Below are 19,773 nucleotides of genomic sequence, written 5' to 3' on the forward strand. Positions count from 1 at the left end.
TATGGTATAAATTTCTATCACTTAGAATATGCCCAGCACCAAGCAGGCAATCAGTAAATACAGGATTAATAGAAGAAAAAGAAAGAAGGAAGGAATTCATCCTGTGAGTGTGGTTTTGATTGGAAATTGCCAAAATGTCATTGGCAAACTGGTACTATTGTTTTGCTTAAATGTGAAATATGAATGATGATGTTATATAGATGGCATGTGATTGAACTTTGAAGATAATTCCAGAAGAGTGATTCCACACTTACATTTTGGAAAAAGAATGTAACCTCTCAAGGTAATTACTTTGGAAAACATGAATGTTCTTGTGTATTGAGAATTCAGTTATATTACTTTAAAAGTTCAGCAGCATAATGGGGGACGCCTGGGTGGCTCAGTCAGTTAAGCGTCCGATCCCAGCTCAGGTCATGATCTCACAGTTCATGGGTTCGAGCCCTGGGTTGGGCTCTGTGCTGACAGCTCAGAACCTGGAGCCTGCTTCGGATTCTGTGTCTACCTCTTTCTGTCCCTCCCTCACTCACTCTCATTCTCTTTCAAAATTAAATAAGCATTTACAAAAAATTAAAAAAACAGTTCAGCAGCATAAGATACTATTATATTTACTTCAAGAGCTGTGTTAATGGGGAAGTTTTTATTTTCTTTGTATTGCAAATGCTTTCATAAAAACTGGCATATTTCATAAAAATCTTGATATGCATTTATTTTGTGCCTTTACAATAGAAATTTAGGATATTAGAGAAAATATGTCATTTTAGGTATTCTTAAAATTGGATTAAGTGAGGTTTTATTAGATAGGTTAAATTTGGAGGTTCCCAGGGTGGCTGGGTGGCTCAGTCGGTTGGGTGTCCGACTTCGGCTTAGGTCATGATGTTGCAGTTTGTGAGTTTGAGCCCACATTGGGCTCTGTGTTGACAGCTTAAAGACTGGAGCCTGCTTCGGATTCTGTGTCTCCCTCTCTCTCCGCCCCTCCCCGACTCACACTGTGTCTCTCTCTCTCAAAAATAAAGAAACATCAAAAACATTACAAAAATTTGTTTTTGAGGTTTCAGTTTGTTTTGAGAGTTTAAATAGCTTTGTCCAGAGCAAAATAGTATAATAGAATAAATAGAATATGAGGGATATTAGTCATTATGACAGACTCCCATGTTGGATTCCCAAATTGATGAAATTGTAAAGGAATTGGGAATTTTGTTAATGTTGGAAATGAGTGCTTTTGTCTTTTCAGATGACTTTATTAAGATTGGTATGGTCAGAACTTCACATAGTTTTTGGAAATTTAGGAAAGAATGAGAAAATCCACCCCAGGTGAACTGTAACAGCTTTTTCTTAGAAAACTTCTTATAACAGAATGGTAATGTAGAGTGTTTACTTTTACTAGTGAAAGTGAATTTTACAATTATTTTAATGACCTCTAATGGGTCACCAGAGATGTGGCTGAATATCCTAAAATGGACAGGATATTCCTCTGTAGAAAATACTTATTTAGCCCTAAATTCAACAGTCCAAAAACCAGATAAAGATACCATAAAAGAAGAAACTATAGACCAACATGAATATGGACATGAAAATCTTCAAAAAAATACAAGTAAATGGAATCCAGCAAAATAAAGGATTATACATCATGACTATGGGATTTATTCTAGGACTATAGGTTTGGTCTAACAAATGGAAAATTAACATTCTGTACCGTGTCAGTATAATAAGAGATAAAAACTACAGGATCATCTCAACAGACAGTTAAAACTCCCCTTCATGAATAGAAACATCCAACAAACTAGAAATAGAAAGGAACTTCCTCAAGCTGAATGAAAAGCTCAGAACCTCGTATCATACTTAATGGGAGAAAGAATGAATGCTAACCCCCACCCCGCCCCAAGAACAGGAATAGGAAGAGGCAGTGTTTTCTCACTTTTATTGAGTATTGTCCTAGAAAGTGTAGCCATGGCAATTAGGCAAGAAAATGAAATAAAAGGCATCCAAATTGTACAGGAAGAAGTAAAACTGTCTGCTATTGCAGTTAACATGAAATTCTGTATAGAAATCCTAAAGAATCCACAAAAAATATTAAAGCGTATAAAATGAGTTCATGAGGTTGCAGGATATGAGATCAATATACCCAAATTAACTGTATACCTGTATAACTGTATATCTGTAACCTTGCAATGAAGAATCTAAAAATGAAATAATTTCATTTATAATAGCATAAAAAAAGAATAAAATACTTAATGCATTTAACAAATGCGTTATGAAATTACATAATGATGATGGTTGCACAATCTAACTGTTAATATACTTAAAAACCATTGAATTGCATACTCCAAATGGTGTGGTATGTGAATTATATCTCATTGTAACACATATACACATATATATTTAAATGTTATTAGTACCAAAATTGGGAAATCCTTGTCTGCGTCTATTTTACTAAAGTACTTTAGTACTAAAGTACTAAAGAGTACTAAAGCAGTACTCTTCTGAGGCTTCCACCCAGTGCCCCAGGTATTTTGAGGTATTTCCACCCTAGTTGGTCAGAGAGCAAACTATTGTAAGCCCTGTGTATACCCTGGTCAATGTTTGACCTAGTGTTTTCTTGTGGTTCTTTCCTTGACCTCATGGAGGTCCCCCCACACATTTAAGGATGAGTACTTGGGCAGAGACCTGAGCGGACCCTTTTGCAGATCTTAGGAGCTCTTTCTGTGCGCATCTCTATCATCTCTGGCTTTCTGTCTTACAAATTCTAGTTCTCTTGTTCTCTGCAAAAAGTCACTCATAATGTTTACCTCATTTGTTTTTCTTGTCTCTGGGATCACGGTTCTGTGCTGTCTGATGTCTAATAGCTGAAAACAGCATTTTAAAACTATAAAATTGTCCAGTTTTTTAATTGTTTAAGGTTAAAGGATAATTCTCACGCATTTAATCTTTTTGAATGAAAGCAAAAGTCAGGTGCCATTATTGAACATCACACATTAACGACAGAAGAGGGAGATGTGTGAAATTGCACAGCTATCCTAAACGATTCCTCTGTTCTAAAACTTCCAGAAAAATGATTTCACTTAAAAAATAAAAATAGTGGCATGCTGGGTGGCTCAATCAGTTAACTGTCCGATTTCGGCTCAGGTCATGATCTCACGGTTCATGAGTTCGAACCCCTTGTTGGGCTCTGCACTGACAGCTGAGAGCCTGGAGCCTGCTTCAGATTCTGCGTCTCCCTCTCTCTGTCCCTCCCCCGCTCGTGCTCGGACTCTCTCAAAAATAAACAAACATTAAAAAGATAACCAACTTAAAAATTAAAAATAGAAAAAGAACCAAATTCAAATCTTAAACAAAATGTTTATAAGAAGAAACAGAATAAAGAGCCACATAGCATCCTTACAGAAAATGAATGTGTGCCAGAAAGATGCCCACAAATGAAATAAAAACTATAACCTGCTACTTCAAAATACAATGATACTAGATACTAGATAAGAAAATGATACTAGATGTGAAAGAACAAATGAGAAATAGGAAAGCTTTGAAATGAGATGATAGGATTTAAGAATGATCTGTGTATTAAAGAATAAGATCAATTTAGGAGTGAAGAGTAAACTAGAAGGAACACTAAAGTGAATAAACATAACACATATACTTGAAGAGAAATAGAACTTGAAAAGAGAGATGTGCACATAATGGTTAACATAGCAGACCTGATGAGACAACTTGGAAGACCTACTTGTGAGCTTGACCCTTAACTGGCATCTGGGAAATTTTCCAGCGTTCTCTGATATGAATGGCTCACTCTCCCTAAACTGTGAAAAGAATTTGGTTTATGCTAACTACTTGCTTGTTTCTGGGAGCTGGAATTTTGGTACATGTAAGGGAAAAGATGCCTATGTGACCAGCTTCCAGTGTAAACCCCAGGTGCTGAGTCTCTAATGTGCTTCTCTGGTGGCCATTTCACACATGTCATCATAACTCAGTGCTGGGGAAATTAAACACATCCTGTGTGACTCCACCAGGAGAAGACTTTTGGAAGCTTGCCCTTAGTTTCCTCCAGACTTTGTCTTATGTGTCTTTAACTTCTTTTAATTTTGCTTTGTGTCCTTTCACTGTTATTATTAATAGTTGTGAATATGGCTATATTCAGTGTCCTGTGTATTATCCTAAAGAATCACTTGGGGCCCTTTTATATACCTTTCTTATTATTTTCCTCTCTAATGTACTTGGCATCTTTTGGGAATGTAAAGATATTCATTTTGTTAATTACAAATCAACCTGAAGTGATTCTACAATAAAACTGAAGTTTTATAATAAATAAGTTAATGAAAAGATTAGACACACGGTGAATGTATGAACTATGAAAACTATACATAGAGAACTATTTTCCACTATTCCACCATCTTATAGGTAATGGTAGGGGTTGGTTGTTTTTGTTTGTTTGTTTCAAGTTTCAAATTATATTTGAATAGGATCTTTGTAAGAGATTGGGCTTTGAGATAATACGTGTACCTTTAACTTCCTCTAAATCAGAAAGATTGGTTTTCATTTTGTAAAAAAACTGGGGTAGGGGTGACACAGAATCTTAAATTACTCTGGCAAATTTTCAGCAAGGACATTTTCCTCCCATTATAAAACTTAAGGGGGAAAGAAGCATCCTTTGTTTTTTTTGTTGTCTGAAATATTAATGAAGTATTTTCCCATGTTACTTACCTGGATTTTTATCCAGGTTCACACAACATGAATTCTAGCCAGGCATTGTTGATGGGGTTCATTTCAAAGCACATAAAATTTGACTTTTTCCAAAAGGATAAATAATTTAGAATTGCTTGATTATTTCATATCGATGATCCTATCGATGATCGATGTTGAATTCCTAAGGATGCTGGCAGATAAAACCCTGAGTTCAAAAATATATATAATTCTAGTGGAAATAGGCACTGACAGGAGGAAATTTCTTTTGTATTTGGAAAGAAGAGCCCACCTCCAAAATACATTATCAAACAAACATATGGGAAACCCAAAAGCCTATTAGGTTTTTATGTTGCTTAATAATTACTGTTTCATAGGAATCATTCCAATTTAATATTGCCCAGTGGTTGATCTCTTTTATTAGAATAAATACAGACGTCAGTTTCAAATAAACTCCTTGCTTCTCACTGTGTCTACTTTGAAATTTAGGGGACTTGTTCAATAAGGGAAAAAAACTAAAGTAAAACAAAAGACTGTATGCACAACTCATTAATACTGCCAATTAATAAAAGAACATATACTGTTTCTCTAAAGGTCTGGTTTTGTGAGCTAAATTAAGTTGCTTTGGTTGTTCAGTTTATTGGGTTCATTTTGGTATTATGAGTATCCAGTAATTATATCCAGTAAAAATATAGGTGAGGACTCTAAGCCTCCTCTCCCCAGTGCTCTTTGTACTAGGCTGTGTGTTAGTCCAAACCCAATTCTCTCATGCATATGGATACTTTTTAGCAATAGGGCACAAAAGCAGTCCTGTAGGGGCGCCTGAGTGGCTCAGTCAGTTAAGCGTCTGACTCTTGGTTTCACCTCAGGTCATGATCTCATGGTTCAGGAAGATTGGGCCCCACGTTAGGCTCCATGCTGAGCATGGAGCCTGCTTGGGATTCTCTCTCCCACTCTCTGTGCCCCTCCCCTGCTTACTGTTTCTCTCCCTCAAAATAAATCAGTAAACATTAAAAAAAAAATTTTTTAAGCCCTGTAAACTCCTCTGTGAGCTCCATGAAATTCTTTTTTTTTTTTTAAAGGTTCTGACAGTGCCTTGCTTCAGAGGTTCATTGGAGGCATAGTAGGAGTAGGATTTCACTTTTAGTTGGAGTTAGGTGACAAAACTCTCAACTAATTGGTGGAACAGGGATTCTTTCAGAATCCTAAACCTAAGACTTCATTCTTCAGGGTATGGACTGTTGAGTTTACTAGTTCTTGTTGAGGGTGAAGCTAGCTGAACAGTGTTTCTGGACAGTCCACAGATCTTAAATGTCACTTATTTATCTTACAGCTCTGGTGTTCATGGGCGATGAAGACAGCTAGCTGAGATGTTTTAGAAAAGGCTGTTGGATTATGGGTTCTTGATTAGTCTGTCTTTCAAACCAGATGAGCATCCCTGTAGAGTCTGTATTTGATGGAGGTACTCAAGTGTTAATCACTTCTAGTTAATCAACTTGTCAGGAACAGGGGAAGGAAATGACTTCTGTCCAAACACATGGGAACTGGCTAGATATTAACTCAAGTTCAGGCTATCAACTCTTCCAACTTGGATCTTTGACCATGGAGGTGTGTGAACACCTGTCAGCTACCCAGTAAATCACTGCCTAATTGTTTGTTTCTGAAAATAATGTTTTACATTTTATTATTGTCTCTGGGTGTTTTATGGACCTTTGTGAGCTTTATTCAAAGGAAACCAACCAACCAAGCCAAAATGGTTTTCCCATAAGAAAATGGCAGACATTTGTTGAACATCTGTGTTCTGCTAGGCTCAGCAGGTGCTGCAAAATGTATGACATAAATAACTCTTGCCTTCAAGGAACTTAGATCTATTAATGAGGGTAGCAGAAGAACATGTAATTGCTGTAATACAAAGCAAATTAAGTTAAGTGCTCTAAGAAGGAGTGAAAGAGCTACACACACTTGCTGTCAATCAGTGTTAGAGTTTCTTCCTTCTAAAAATCATTAACAGGTTTTCGCAGAAGGTATGTCAAACCTGTCAGAGAAATCATGCTGCTAAAGGACAGTTCTTACTAGGCAGTATTCCTAATAAGCAGTAAGGTATTTCTTTTTCTGGAGCTTTAGTTGGAAGAGTCATCTACAAGTGAAGGCATCTCTCTGAGCACAGGCTCTGATTTTAGGTTCTAGACTCCTGGATGGAACCTTCTTTCCATAACTGGCTTAGGAACCTGGGTTGTATTTAAATCTTATCACAGCCATGAGAGGTACAGTAGGTTTATAATGCAAACACTCATGCTTTTCCTCCACATAGTTCAGTGACTTGCCATTTTTTCTTGCCGTTAAGAATAAGCTGTAAAATCTGGAGTACTGATGCATAGGGGAACTTGTACCCCAATGTTTATAGCGGCACTCTCAACAATAGCCAAATTATGGAAAGAGCCTAAATGTCCATCAACTGATGAATGGATAAAGAAATTGTGGTTTATATACACAATGGAATACTACGTGGCAATGAGAAAGAATGAAATATGGCCCTTTGTAGCAACACGGATGGAACTGGAGAGTGTTCTGCTAAGTGAAATAAGCCATACAGAGAAAGAAAGCTACCATGTATTTTCACTCTTATGTGGGTCCTGAGAAACTTAACAGAAATCCATGGGGGAGGGGAAGGAAAAAAAAAAAAAGAGTGGGAGAGAGCCAAAGCATAAGAGACTCTTAAAAACTGAGAACAAACTGAGGGTTGATGGGGGGTGGGAGGGAGGGGAGGGTGGGTGATGGGTATTGAGGAGGGCACCTTTTGGGATGAGCACTGGGTGTTGTATGGAAACCAATTTGACAATAAATTTCATATATTGAAAAAAAAAGAATAAGCTGTAAAATCTGTAAGTGCTGTTGGTAGAAACATAAGGGAATTGAATTACTGTATTAGGAATGCATTGATTAATATACTTTTTAACATGAAAGACTGCTAAGGACAAAATTGGAATTGTGCATACACTTGTTAATCATCACAGCTCAGGGCGCCTGGGTGGCTCAGTCGGTTAAGTATCCAGTTCTTGATTTTGTCTCAGGTCATGATCTCACAGTTCATGAGATTGAGCCACATGTTGGGCTCCATGTTGAGTGCGGAGCCTGCTTGGGATTATTTTCTCTTCCTCTTCTGCCCCTCCCCTGCTTGTGCACACTGTCTCAAAATTAATAAACATTTAAAAAAATCATCACAACTCAATACTCAAGTCTATTTGCAAGTTAATTGAACTTTAAGCTCATTTGGGATAGTTGTATGGACATAAGGAAAATATTAATTCTTTGAGCTTAAGGAAGTAATTTTTGCCACTTGGTTTTATACTCCACTAAAACATTAGTCCTATTAATTTGTGTTGTTAATTACAGAGTATATAACATTTGTTGCACCTATCAGAATGTTGATTAAAAGCTGTTAAAGGGTTTATCAAGATGACCTCATGTTAAAGAATAAGAGATGTTTTTAAATACTTTCACAAATTTTTCTAACTAATTTCATAGCTTTTCCTGAAGATACCACCACATGCTCTGCTGATGATAAAAGACTGTGTTTGGTATTATTCCTGGAAATGTAAAAAAGAGATGTTAGTACCATTTATTTCCCTGTGCTTGTTTATGGTGTGAGACAACTATCCTTTTGCATCAGTCTGTTTAATGGCACCAGCATCAATGAAAGACAATATCCCAAAGAATACTCGTTTGCTGCTTTTGATTTGATTTTCTGTCAAAGAGGTCATTTTTGTCATAATGGTATTGGAATTATCTTTAGTGCCTAAATTAGTTTTTCAAATTCCTTTATGCACTTATATCATGGCTCATGTTTCATTCTTTTACAGGAATTTTAAGCAGTTGTCTGGTGAAATGGAATTCATGACAATTAATGGAACAACATTAAGGAATCTTGAAATCCTACAGAATCAGGTCAGGTAAACATAAAGGGTAACCGATTCAAAATCCTTTTGAAAAAAAACTTGGAATAAAGTAGCAGTCTGTTCTTAAGAGTGCAGGTGAGAACAAGAATATTATGTTCAACTGATTACACTGCCTGTACTCTTTAGTAGTTGATAACTGAAGCATCCATTTTTTTGGGAATCAGATATATGAACTATTTCCCTAGGGGTTACTTTGAGAGCTATAGAACTTCTTTTTTACTTATTGAAGTGACATGCCCATCCTGATAATTTGTGTATCATACATTTCTTTGGAAAGACATCATCTTTGGAAATTAATATAAAGTGGATATTTTGTCTCCTTGATTATATCTTTTCTATATACCTTAATTTTTCATTGAAATGTTTTGTCTTATTCATTCAGCATTTGAAACAAGTTACTGTGATATTCACTTATATTGTAAGATGCATAAATTTCATTTCACAAGCTTCTGTCATCATTTATTTGCCCTTTATTGATTAATTATGAAGATAATGGAGACATTAAATTGATTATTTTAATTTATTGAATTACAACTTAGAAATAAGATATTATATAATGTTAACATAAAGTCACAGAAATAAAAAGCAATTCCAAATCATTTGATAAGTAGTTGCAAAGCTGAATCATCTGAGTTAAATGGTTTAAAGCTCTTAGAAATATTTATTACTGGGGCACCTGGGTGGCTCTGTTGGTTGAGCACTCAACTCTTGATATCAGCTCAGGTTATGATCTCATGGTTCATTAGTTCAAGCCCCAAGTTGGGTTCTGAGCTGACAGCACAGAACCTGCTGGGGATTCTCTCTCTCCCTCTCTCTCCTGCCCCTCCTCTGCTGTCTCTCTCTCTCAAAATAAATGAATAAACATTAGAAATGTTTCTTACTACTGTGAATTAAAGTAAATGCTGAATTTATTCTCCTGACTCCTTGATTTATGTATTACTAACTAGTTTCTCTTGTTTAGTTTCTTCATCTTCTAAGGTATCCTTGTATACTAGTCAGTCTTACTTTCATACTGTAACATTTGTATCTTGTCATTACTTTATCCAGAAATTGAGAACTATTCCTGCAAATTTTTTTCACCTACTCTGTATACATTCTCATGATAGCAAATGAGCAGAAGGAAGAAAAGGACATTTCTTGGATCAAGAAGAGCTCAGAGTCAGAGTATTCAGCTGAATACTTTGTTCCAGCCCTGGCATTCCAAACTTTCTTTATTCTGCCACATCCTTCCTATTCAAATTCTACTGCTGTGGAGTCAGTTCTGAAATTAAATTCCTAAGGGAAAAATCACTTACCATTAAGGTACCCTTATCAGGACTTGGGCCATTATGGAAACAGAGGCTAAGAATTCACATCTTGGGCTTGTCTTTGCACTTGACTTTGGCCTCCATTACCATGGAGGTAATGAAGCGGGTAATGAGGAGGGGGCTGGGTATCAGGGAGAGCAAACGAGTAATAGACCTGTTTATCTCCCACCCCTCCCTCTCTTGTCTGAGAGGGTTCTTCAGTGATGCAATAAATACTTGGAAAGTTATTCTTGTCCGCTTTCCTCTTCCTGGGACCCTTTACTGTACTCAGGCCATTGGGGCTGTTGTTTCAGAAGGAATGGTGCTGTTGTTGATGTGGATTGCCCTGGTTAGTCAGCTCTGTCTGTCCAACTCATTCTCAGGCAGGCCTTCTGTGACCTATGGCTTTTGTGTGTGCTTTGTTTTAAACTCCTAAGGTCTGGCCGCTTTTGTCATCCCTTTCGTAGTTAATTTCTGCCAGGTGCCATCATGTGTTAATTATGAGTCATTTCTCCCATACTTGGAAAGAAGTACCCTAAGGGAGGGACTGTATCTTAATACACCTTTGCTGGCCATACAACTGAGTACCTAAGAGGTATTCTGTAAGTACCTGCTTGATGATTTGAAGGAAAAGGAAAAAGTTACAAAAAACTTAGGTGAAAACTGCAATCTTATGTTCCAAATGAGTCTATTGTTAATAGACTTTTTGAAATACCATGTAACCTTGCTTAAAATTAACTATCATCTCTAGTTAATTGCAAATTGTTTTTTTAGTGGTTCAACTTTCAAGTAACAAAGCATAGATAGATAATTTTTTACTAAGGATTTAATAGAGCAGACTAAAATAAAATCCTTCCAGGGCGAATTCCTAGAGTGCAGTGCATTTTCACTTCCATCTCCAGTACCTTCTGCTTGTTCGGTGTTTTCATGAGAGTGTCAGTCCTTAGAATGAGAACTCTGAGGTGGTGGAAGATACTGAATTGCTGAAGGAAATTAAATTATCTTCACTGTACTTGCCAAGGGAGAAAAGTATGTATTTTTAAGAAGCTTAGGACAAGCCTGTATTTTAAAAGATTTCTACATTAAAAAAGGGAGAGGGGTGGCGCCTGGGTGGCTCAGTCAACAGGTTAAGTGTCTAACTTTGGCTCAGGTCATGATCTCACGGTTTGTGAGTTTGTGCCCACTTTGGGCTCCCTGAGCCTGCCTCAGATCCTCTGTCCCCCTCTCTCTCTGCCCCTCCCCCACCTCTTTCTATCAAACATAATCATTAAAAAGAATATTTCTGAATATTTTTAGTTAACAAAACTACACAGACTGTCCCTTTTTTGTGAAGATATCAATACTTTATATAGTGCATGTGTGTTCATATGTACATGCATTCGTCAAACATTAAACACCTGTTATGAGCTGTACTTTATGATAGGCATGTGTAACATTTAAAATTGAGGTATATGGAGGGGTGCCTGGGTGGCTCAGTTGGTTAAGCATCCGACTTGGGCTCAGGTTGTGATCTCATGGTTCGTGAGTTGAGCCCTGTGTTGGGCTCTGTGCTAGAAGCTCAGAGCCTGGACCCTGCTTCGGACTCCGTGTCTCCCTCTCTCTCTGCCCCTCCCCCACTCATGCTCTGTCTATCCGAAATGAATAAATCTTAAAAAAAATTAAAATTGGGGTATATGGAATAATTAAGGCACATGAACAATTAGCAGTTTTGGTATAAATACAATGTCTAGTTAATAAAACTTTTCTTCTGGTCTTTCTTAGACTGACATGAAAACCAAAGGAAGTTTACTTTGGGTTTTAGACCATACTAAAACCTCTTTTGGGAAACGGAAGTTAAAGAAGTGGGTGACCCAGCCACTCCTTAAACTAAGGTAAAGGGGATTCTTTTTTTGTGTGTTTAATCTCAAATTGTATAAAGTTGTGAAATTAAGTGTGTCTTAGCTTCCTTAAAACCAAAGTTACCATGGCTTAAAGAACAGAATTTTAGGGGTGCCTGGCTGGCTCAGTCAGAGGAGCATGCGTTGCTTGATCTCAGGGTCATGAGTTCGAACCCTATGTTGGATGTAGAGATTACTAAAAAAAATAAATAAACTTAAAAAAAAAAGAACAGGAGAACCTGGGTGGCTCAGTTGGTTAAGCGTCCGACTTGGGTTCAGGTCCTGACCTCACAGTTTGTGAGAATGAGTCCTGTGTCAGGCTCTACGTTGACAGCTCAGAGCCTGGAGCCTGCTTCAGATTCTGTGTCTCCCCCCTCTCTCTGCCCCTCCCCTGCTCATGCTCTGTCTCTCTCTGTCTCTCAATAATAAACGATGTTAAAAAAAAAAGAACAGAATTTTAAATTGGGGAAGATTTTATTTTGTATCTGGCCATATGCTGTCTAATATTGTGAGAGGATCTGTTCCTTGTCCCAAGAATGAGTCTGCTTACAGGGCGTGTCAAAGGAAACTGGGTTACCCAGTTAATATGGGTCATCAGTAGTATAAGAGAGTTGGGAGGATGGGGCTGAAGAGATGGGGCACTGCCTTTCATAGAAGGCTTTGAAGGCTAGATGGAGTTGGTAGCCAGGGGAAGTTAATCCAGTGATTCTGAGCATGGGATGATAGGATCAGATCTGGGCTTGTTTTGTCCTTAGCAGTCTTTCCTGTTAAAAAGTATATTAATCAATGCATTCCTAATACAGTAATTCAATTTCCCTTATGTTTCTGTCAACAGCACTTACAGATTTTAAGTGGGGGAGGGAACAAACTTGTGGTGAGGTAAATTGGCAAGTTCACAGGAAGGTTCTGAGGGACCTGAGCTAACGCAGGAACAGTAGGGAATCTGAAAGAGGAGTCAGGTGTGACACATTTGGGAAAGTAAATGAGTAAACTAGGAGCCCCTTCAAGGAAGGTCGCTGAATCTGATGCTTAAAACACAGCTGTTTCCAAGCTTGTCTGCACCTTGCGGTCACTTGGGAAGCTTCACAGATACTGATGTCTGTGTCCAGACCCCCACAAATTGTCATTTAATTGGTCTCCATTGTGGCCTGGGAGTTGGAGGGTTTGAAAGTTTCCCAGATGATTTCGAGATGCAGATAAATTTGAGGACTCTGACCTAGAACAGTGTCTGTCACTTAGTAGGAGCTAAGTAGGAGCTTAGTAGGAACTAACATTCAGTAATGTTTATTGAATGAATGAATGCTGTTATTTATTTCACTTTTACTATGTACCACTATTTAGTACTCAAAATCATCTTCTGAGGTAGGTCCTTGAGCTGAGTAAACAAATTCAGAGCTTCAGTAACTTGTTCAATGATTCATAGCTGGTAGGGCCCAGATTTTAAAAGAGCATTGACTCCAGAGCCGAGCAGGCTCTTAACCATTCTGAACAGCTTCCTGAATAAATAGACCAGAACGAGTGTGGTGAGGTGTTAGAACTACTGTGTCAGCTCTGTCAACTGAGTGAGTCAGTCTAGGAAGTCCTTGGGTCCCACGTCATGTCCCAGGTGCCCACCTCCCCATGCCATATTCTCACCTTTGAAATGGTAAACTCCCTCCTCACAGGGTTGCGGTAAGGAATACGATGAGACAGTAACCCTAACTACCACATTTGAGCTCTTTATTACATAACAAGTGCTATGCTGGGGCCTCTATACATGGGCTACACAGCCGCCTCGCTACTGGCTGCATTTTACGTTCAGCTTAGAAATTAGTCTTCTGTAAAGATATCAGTGCTGGTGATAAGCTTTTTAGGACACTTACGTTGATAATGGTTACCAAATCACTTCACTTTAATTTTTCTTCTTGAGCATAAAGACCTGCAGATGAGGGAACCTGGGTAAAGAAAACATGCCGCGAATGGAAGTAAAGTTGATCCTTGAACAGCATGGCTTTGAACTGTGCAGGTCCACTTGTATGTGGATTTTTTTCTGATGCAGTACAGTGCTATCAGTGTGTTTTTCTTAACGATTTTCTTAGCATTTTCTTTCCTATAGCTTACTTTATTATGAGAATACAGAATGTGATACATATATAAAATATATGTTAATCAACTATGTTAATAAGGTTTCTGGTCAACAGTAGGCTATTAGTAGTTAAGTTTTTGGGGAGCCAAAAGCTGTACTAGGATTTTTGACCGTGGGAGGGTCATTGCCCCTAATCCCCACATTGTTCAAGGGTCAACTTATCTGCTTTGGTTCAGTACTGAAATGAGGTAAGAGTACCTTGTGGAGCAAAAGCAGGCCAGATGGCTTTCTGCAGAAAGTGTGGAAAGACATCTACCTGAGCATCCACAGCACTTCTTACATTCTTCTTCGCTTGGTTGAAATATTCAGCAGAAAGAGTCAGTAGCAGACTTTTTCATGTAAATTAAAACTTTTATTTCTGTTGTTAAATTTGTTTTCTATAACCAGGATTAATTTGAGATAAATTCAGCAGACCATGTCGTATGCTCTCTAAGAGCTGAATTATGTATCTCTTGGGAGTCTACTTTCCCAGGAAGCATGAAAGAAAATATGCCATGTGTTGAACACTGATGCTTTCCAAGTATGAACTTTAGACCAGCCTAATACTTACATAGTTGATAACAAACACACAAAACTTTTTCCTTTTAATTTTAGATCACAATTTTAAAACTTTTATCTTTCTAATCTAAAAATAATTTCAAAAATAATTTGTTAAATCCTAGTTGCTCTTTCATCCTGTTCCCAGTACCTAGAGAAAATTGTCAGCTGATTAGTCAGTGGTTCAGCTGTGTATTTATTATTGTTTACACTGACTTAGGTGTCATGCAGATCACAGATCATATCAGTATGATTATCCAGGCTAATATTCTGACTCGGATGTTGGCAGCCTTTTAAAAGTTCATTCAGATCCTGATTTTCTTCTATAGCGAGATCATAGAACAAGAAATTGGTGACAAGCGTATTTAGCAAGATAAGGAAGGTCTTCCAAAGTTCTCCAGGAGCCCATTGTTTGTCAGTTATCCATGAATTCTCCCTCAAGAACTTCTTTGTATTTTTAGCCCATTTTAGTTCCGGGGCAATCACACAGATCATAAATCCAGGACCAACTGTTTTTTAAGTTTTAGAGGATTTTCCACTCCCATCACCTTTTTTTTTTTTTTTTTTTGTATGAAATGGCCTCTTCAGTGTAGAATTTTACTAGTGACTTTTAGAAAGTATACATGACTTTTATCCTATACTTACTGACTGTTTCAAAGACTACTTAGATTATTGACACTGGATTATACTTTATTGAAACCAAATTAGCTTCCCCCCCTTTTATTTATTTTTTTGAGAAGCTGAAAGCCATTTTATTTTTTTATAATTTTTTTATTCAGGTATAATTAACATGCAGTGTTATATTGATTTCAGGTGTACAATATACTGATTAAACAATTCTATACATTACTCAGTACTCATGATAAATCTGTTCTTAATTCCCTTCACCTCTTTCACCCATCCCCCCTCCCACCTCTCCTCTGGCAACCACCAATTTGTTCTCTGTATATAAGAGTCTGTTTCTTATAAATAGGTTATGCTTTCTTATGTGTTGTGACCTATACTTTTTATTAGTTCTCTAAGTTTAGGCAAGAAGATGCTTCATTGTAGTTCTCTGGCTTCTTCTTCTTCTTCTTCTTCTTTTTTTGGGGGAGGGTTCGTTTATTTAATTTTTTAAATGTTTATTTATTATTGAGAGACAGAGCATGAACATGGGGGGGGCAGAGAGAGGGGGAGACACAGAATTTGAAACAGGCTCCAGGCTCTAAGCTGTCAGCACAGAGCCCGACACAGGGCTCGAACTCACAAACCGCAAGATCATGACCTGAGCCGAAGTCCGACGCTTAACCGACTGAGCCACCTGGGCTCCCCTTTTATGTTTATTTTTGAGAGAGAGAGAAAACACAAGCAGAAGATGGGCAGAGAGAGAGAGGGAGACACAGAATCCGAAGCAGGCTCCAGGCTCTGAGCTGTCAGCACAGAGCCCAACGTGGGGCTTGAACCCACGAACTGTGAGATCGTGACTTGAGCCGAAGTTGGATACTTAACCAACTGAGCCACCCAGGTGGCCCTCTGGCTTCTTCTTATAAATGAATGTCACATTGGCAAGTCATTAGTCCTAAAACCTTTTAATATTAAATTATGTTGAATTCATGTTTTGAGGTTCGATCTCTGAATTTCTTTTTTTTTTTTTTTAATTTTTTTTAACGTTTATTTATTTTTGAGACAGAGAGAGACAGAGCATGAACGGGGGAGGGACAGAGAGAGAGGGAGACACAGAATTGGAAGCAGGCTCCAGGCTCGATCTCTGAATTTCTTCTGCTGCTTTGAGTTGATACGATCTTGTCAATTTTTTATATATACACCATAGGCACTTGGTTGGTTTTGTCAAAAAACTTTGAAACATAAATTGTTTGTTAATATTGATCGAGAGGGGAAAAGAAAACTTTGGAAAGTATGGGATGAGTCTCTAAAATGTTGTTTTAGGCAAAATATTAATTTTGAAGGCAGATTTGTTCATCTTAAAAGAAGGATTGAAGATTTGGTAGCTTACTGTAAATTTGAATATATTAAACAAAAACAAGTTGTGGATTTCCTTTTTGGATACCTCTTCTGCCTGCACCTTAAATGTTGATGTCACCCAGGGCTCTCTCCTGAGATCTCTTCTTACTTTCAGCCCTGCTTGAGATCTTATCTGGGGTCATGGTTTCTGTAGCTCACATGCTGATGACTTTGTCACATTATTTCCAGCAGCTCCATATTCACACATCTAGGACATCTCTGCCTCAGAAAACATTCAGTTTGAATGCTGAATGAAACAGATTGGAAACAAAGCATTTCCTTCAATGAGACAGTGATTTCCATGAGGCAGAATCTGAGAAATCAGTTCCTTCCCTTCTAGTGGATGGATTATTTTGTTCAACAGTGAAGATACTGGATTTCTGGCAAGTGGTAGTATTATATCATCTTGCCTTTTTGTAAAGTCACTTTTTATGAAAGGCAGTCAGATGAAAGGCTTTTTATGAAAGGCTTTTTGTTTATTGAGGAAACTGAGCATCTCCATGCCTCTGGCCTTGCCCTTCTCTGTTTCTGCTCTGCACTACCGATGGATTACTTTTAAAAGTGCATATCTGATGATGCTGTTCCCTACTGTTTGCAGTTCCTACAATACACTGAGGTGTCATTTTATTTCTGGACCTTTGTACAGTCTGTTTCTCTTTTCTAAAGTGGAAACTTGTACTCATCTTTGTTTCCCATCTAGTTTGCTGCCTGCTTCTTCAAAACATCCTTTGCTATTTTCTCATCTTCTAGGTATCATTTCAGTGTTGGCGTTTCAGAGGCCTGACCCTTAGGAGCTGAGCTTTCTTGGTTCCCTAAACCTCCTGAACCTAAACCCCTAAACCTCCCCTCACAACCTCTTCTCACTGTCTCCTACCCCTACCCCTGTGAACATTTCTCTTCCCATGACTGTAATTGTCAAAATGTCAGTGATTCCCAGATTTCTCTCTCTCCTATTCTCCAGGCTTATATATTCAGCTTAGATTCATAAACACGTCAGTGCATCACAGAAACTTAATGTATTCAACCCTGTTCCTCCTCCTGGTTTCTCCATTCCAGGAACCAGCACTTACACTGAATGAGTTACTTAGACCAAAGATGGAAGTTATCCTGGACATTTCCTTTCTGACAGCCATGTCCAATCTAATACTAAGCCCTGTTGCCTTTAGCTCTAAAATATGTCTAGAGTCTGTGTATGTCTTGCCATCTCCACTGCCATCAGCCTGGTCGAAAGTATACCAGTTCTCACTTGGACAGCTGCAGTATCCTCCTAAGTGATCTCTTTTTCAGTATAAAGACTGAATCTTGCCACTCCCCTGTTTTAAACTCTTCATTGGCTTTCCACTTGCTTCAAATAAAATTAAAATTCTTTAGGGGCGCATGGGTGACTCGGTTACTTAGGCATCTGGCTCTTGGGTCCAGCTCTGCTCGTCATCTATGGTTCGTGGGATCGAGCCCCACATTGTTCTCCACGCTGACAGCACAGAACCTGCTTGGGATTCTCTCACTTCTTCCCCTGTCTCTTTTCTCCTTCTCTCTCTCTGTTTCTCTCTCTGTCCGTCTTCTACTTGAACTCTCTCTCAAAATAAATAAACTTAAAAAAAGTTAAAATTCTTGGGGCACCTGGGTGACTCAGTCAGTTAATGCCCGATGCTTGGTTTTGGCTCAGGTTGTGATCTCACAGTTTCTTGGGTTTGAGACCCCCATCAGGCTCTGTGCTGACAGCACGGGTCCTGCTTGGGATTCTCTTGCTCTTCCTGTCTCTCTGCCCCTTCTTCACTTGCGCTGTCTCTGTCTCTTTCAAAATGAATAAACTTAAAAAAAAAAATTCTTTAGCATGGCTCTTCTCTGCATTCACACATTCATCATCTTCTGGTCACTCTGGTCTTTTGGGTTTCTGAGCTTCTAAAAGTTTTTTCTCATTCTGTGGTCTTTGCATTTGCTGGGCTCTCTACATAGAGTGTTTTTCTTTTTCTCTTTAATCCTCAAATGACTGATTCCTTTTAAGCCTCACCTTTAAAGTGTCATTCTTCAGAGGTTTTCTCTGACCACCTAATCTAAATTGTGTTTCCTGTGTCATTCTTCGGTAGCATATAGGACTATGTATCATGGTTGATATTTGTTTTTTCTGTTTATTTAATATCTAGCTCTTACTAAATTGTGTGACAAGCATTTGATAAATATTTATTAAGTGAATTATTAAAATAGTGAGTCATTCAAGACCAAACTCAGCTCCTTTGAAAAGTCCTCCTTTTCCTCCTTTCTTCCTCTGTAGAAAGTTAATTGGTCTCAATTTTGTCCAGCCCCTACCCCTTCATCACTAACCGATACAGAATGCATGGGGGGCTCATAGTGCTTTGAATTTATAGATGATCAAGAAATTATGAACAAATGAATCCATTTGAAAATGAATCCATTTGAAAATCATAGGGTGAAAATGTTGTGACATTTTGACAATGTCAAATCCATTTGAACAAATGAATCCATTTGAAAATCATAGGGTTCTCATTAGACTTTGCAAATAAAGGCACACCTATGTGAGAGAAGTTTCTTTTTCTAAGAAAAACAACTTGATTTTAAAAGAACCTTAGAAGCAGGTTTCCTTCATAGGATTCCCTGTTTTCGTGCAACAATCGCTTAATTAGGTCTGAAAACATTAACACTTAATAGTGGAAAATATGGTTTGCCCACATCTTGCATTCTTGTCAATTGTTAGTGGAATTAGAGTAAATAGAAGTTCCTTGGTGAAAGTCAAGTGACTCAGTAAGGAAGCCAGGTTGGGTGATGGGAAGGGGCCATCTTCCCACCTTTGGCACAGTTGGTTTTAAGTATCGTGACTCATAACTCTGACCACGTCTAAATAGGAATTTTTTTGTGTAGAGTTATTTGGGTGCACTCTAATTTTCCTTTGGTTCTTTAAGGCTATACCTGTGGAATTTGAATTCCATAATGGATGATTTAGATAGTGTATTAGTTTGCTAGGGGTAACAAAGTATCACAAAGTGGGTAGCATCAACAACACACATTTGTCTCACAGTTCTTTCTGAGGCCTCTGAGGGAGAAGCTGTTCCATACCTGTGTCCTGGCTTTTGGTGGTTTGCTGGCGATCTTTGGTGTCATTTGGCTTGTGGATGCACCTCTTTTCTGTCTGCCTTCACATTCACAGGGTGTTCTTGCAGTGTGCTTATCTCTTCACATGACATTCTTTCAGTAAGGATGCAATCTTACTGGATTAGGGGCCTACCATATTCCAGTATGACCTCATGTTAACTAATTACATCTATAGTTACCCTATTTCTAACTAAGGTTACATTGCGAGGCAC

The 19,773-nt window shown here is 38.1% G+C and overlaps 1 protein-coding gene across 5 annotated transcripts in view; it reads left to right on the forward strand.

Annotated features, from left to right (window-relative positions):
* Window positions 1–19,773, forward strand: part of MSH3 (mutS homolog 3) — a 187,786-nt gene that overhangs the window by 63,022 nt on the left and 104,991 nt on the right. For all 5 annotated transcript variants that reach the window (XM_053224371.1, XM_053224369.1, XM_027039130.2 and 2 more), the window contains exons 11-12: window positions 8,532–8,616; window positions 11,675–11,784. In XM_053224371.1, coding sequence (XP_053080346.1) covers window positions 8,532–8,616; window positions 11,675–11,784 — 195 coding nt within the window. The remainder of the gene's footprint in view (window positions 1–8,531; window positions 8,617–11,674; window positions 11,785–19,773) is intronic.

This window comes from Acinonyx jubatus, chromosome A1 (assembly GCF_027475565.1).
Source record: "Acinonyx jubatus isolate Ajub_Pintada_27869175 chromosome A1, VMU_Ajub_asm_v1.0, whole genome shotgun sequence".
NCBI classification, from domain to species: Eukaryota; Metazoa; Chordata; class Mammalia; order Carnivora; family Felidae; genus Acinonyx; species Acinonyx jubatus.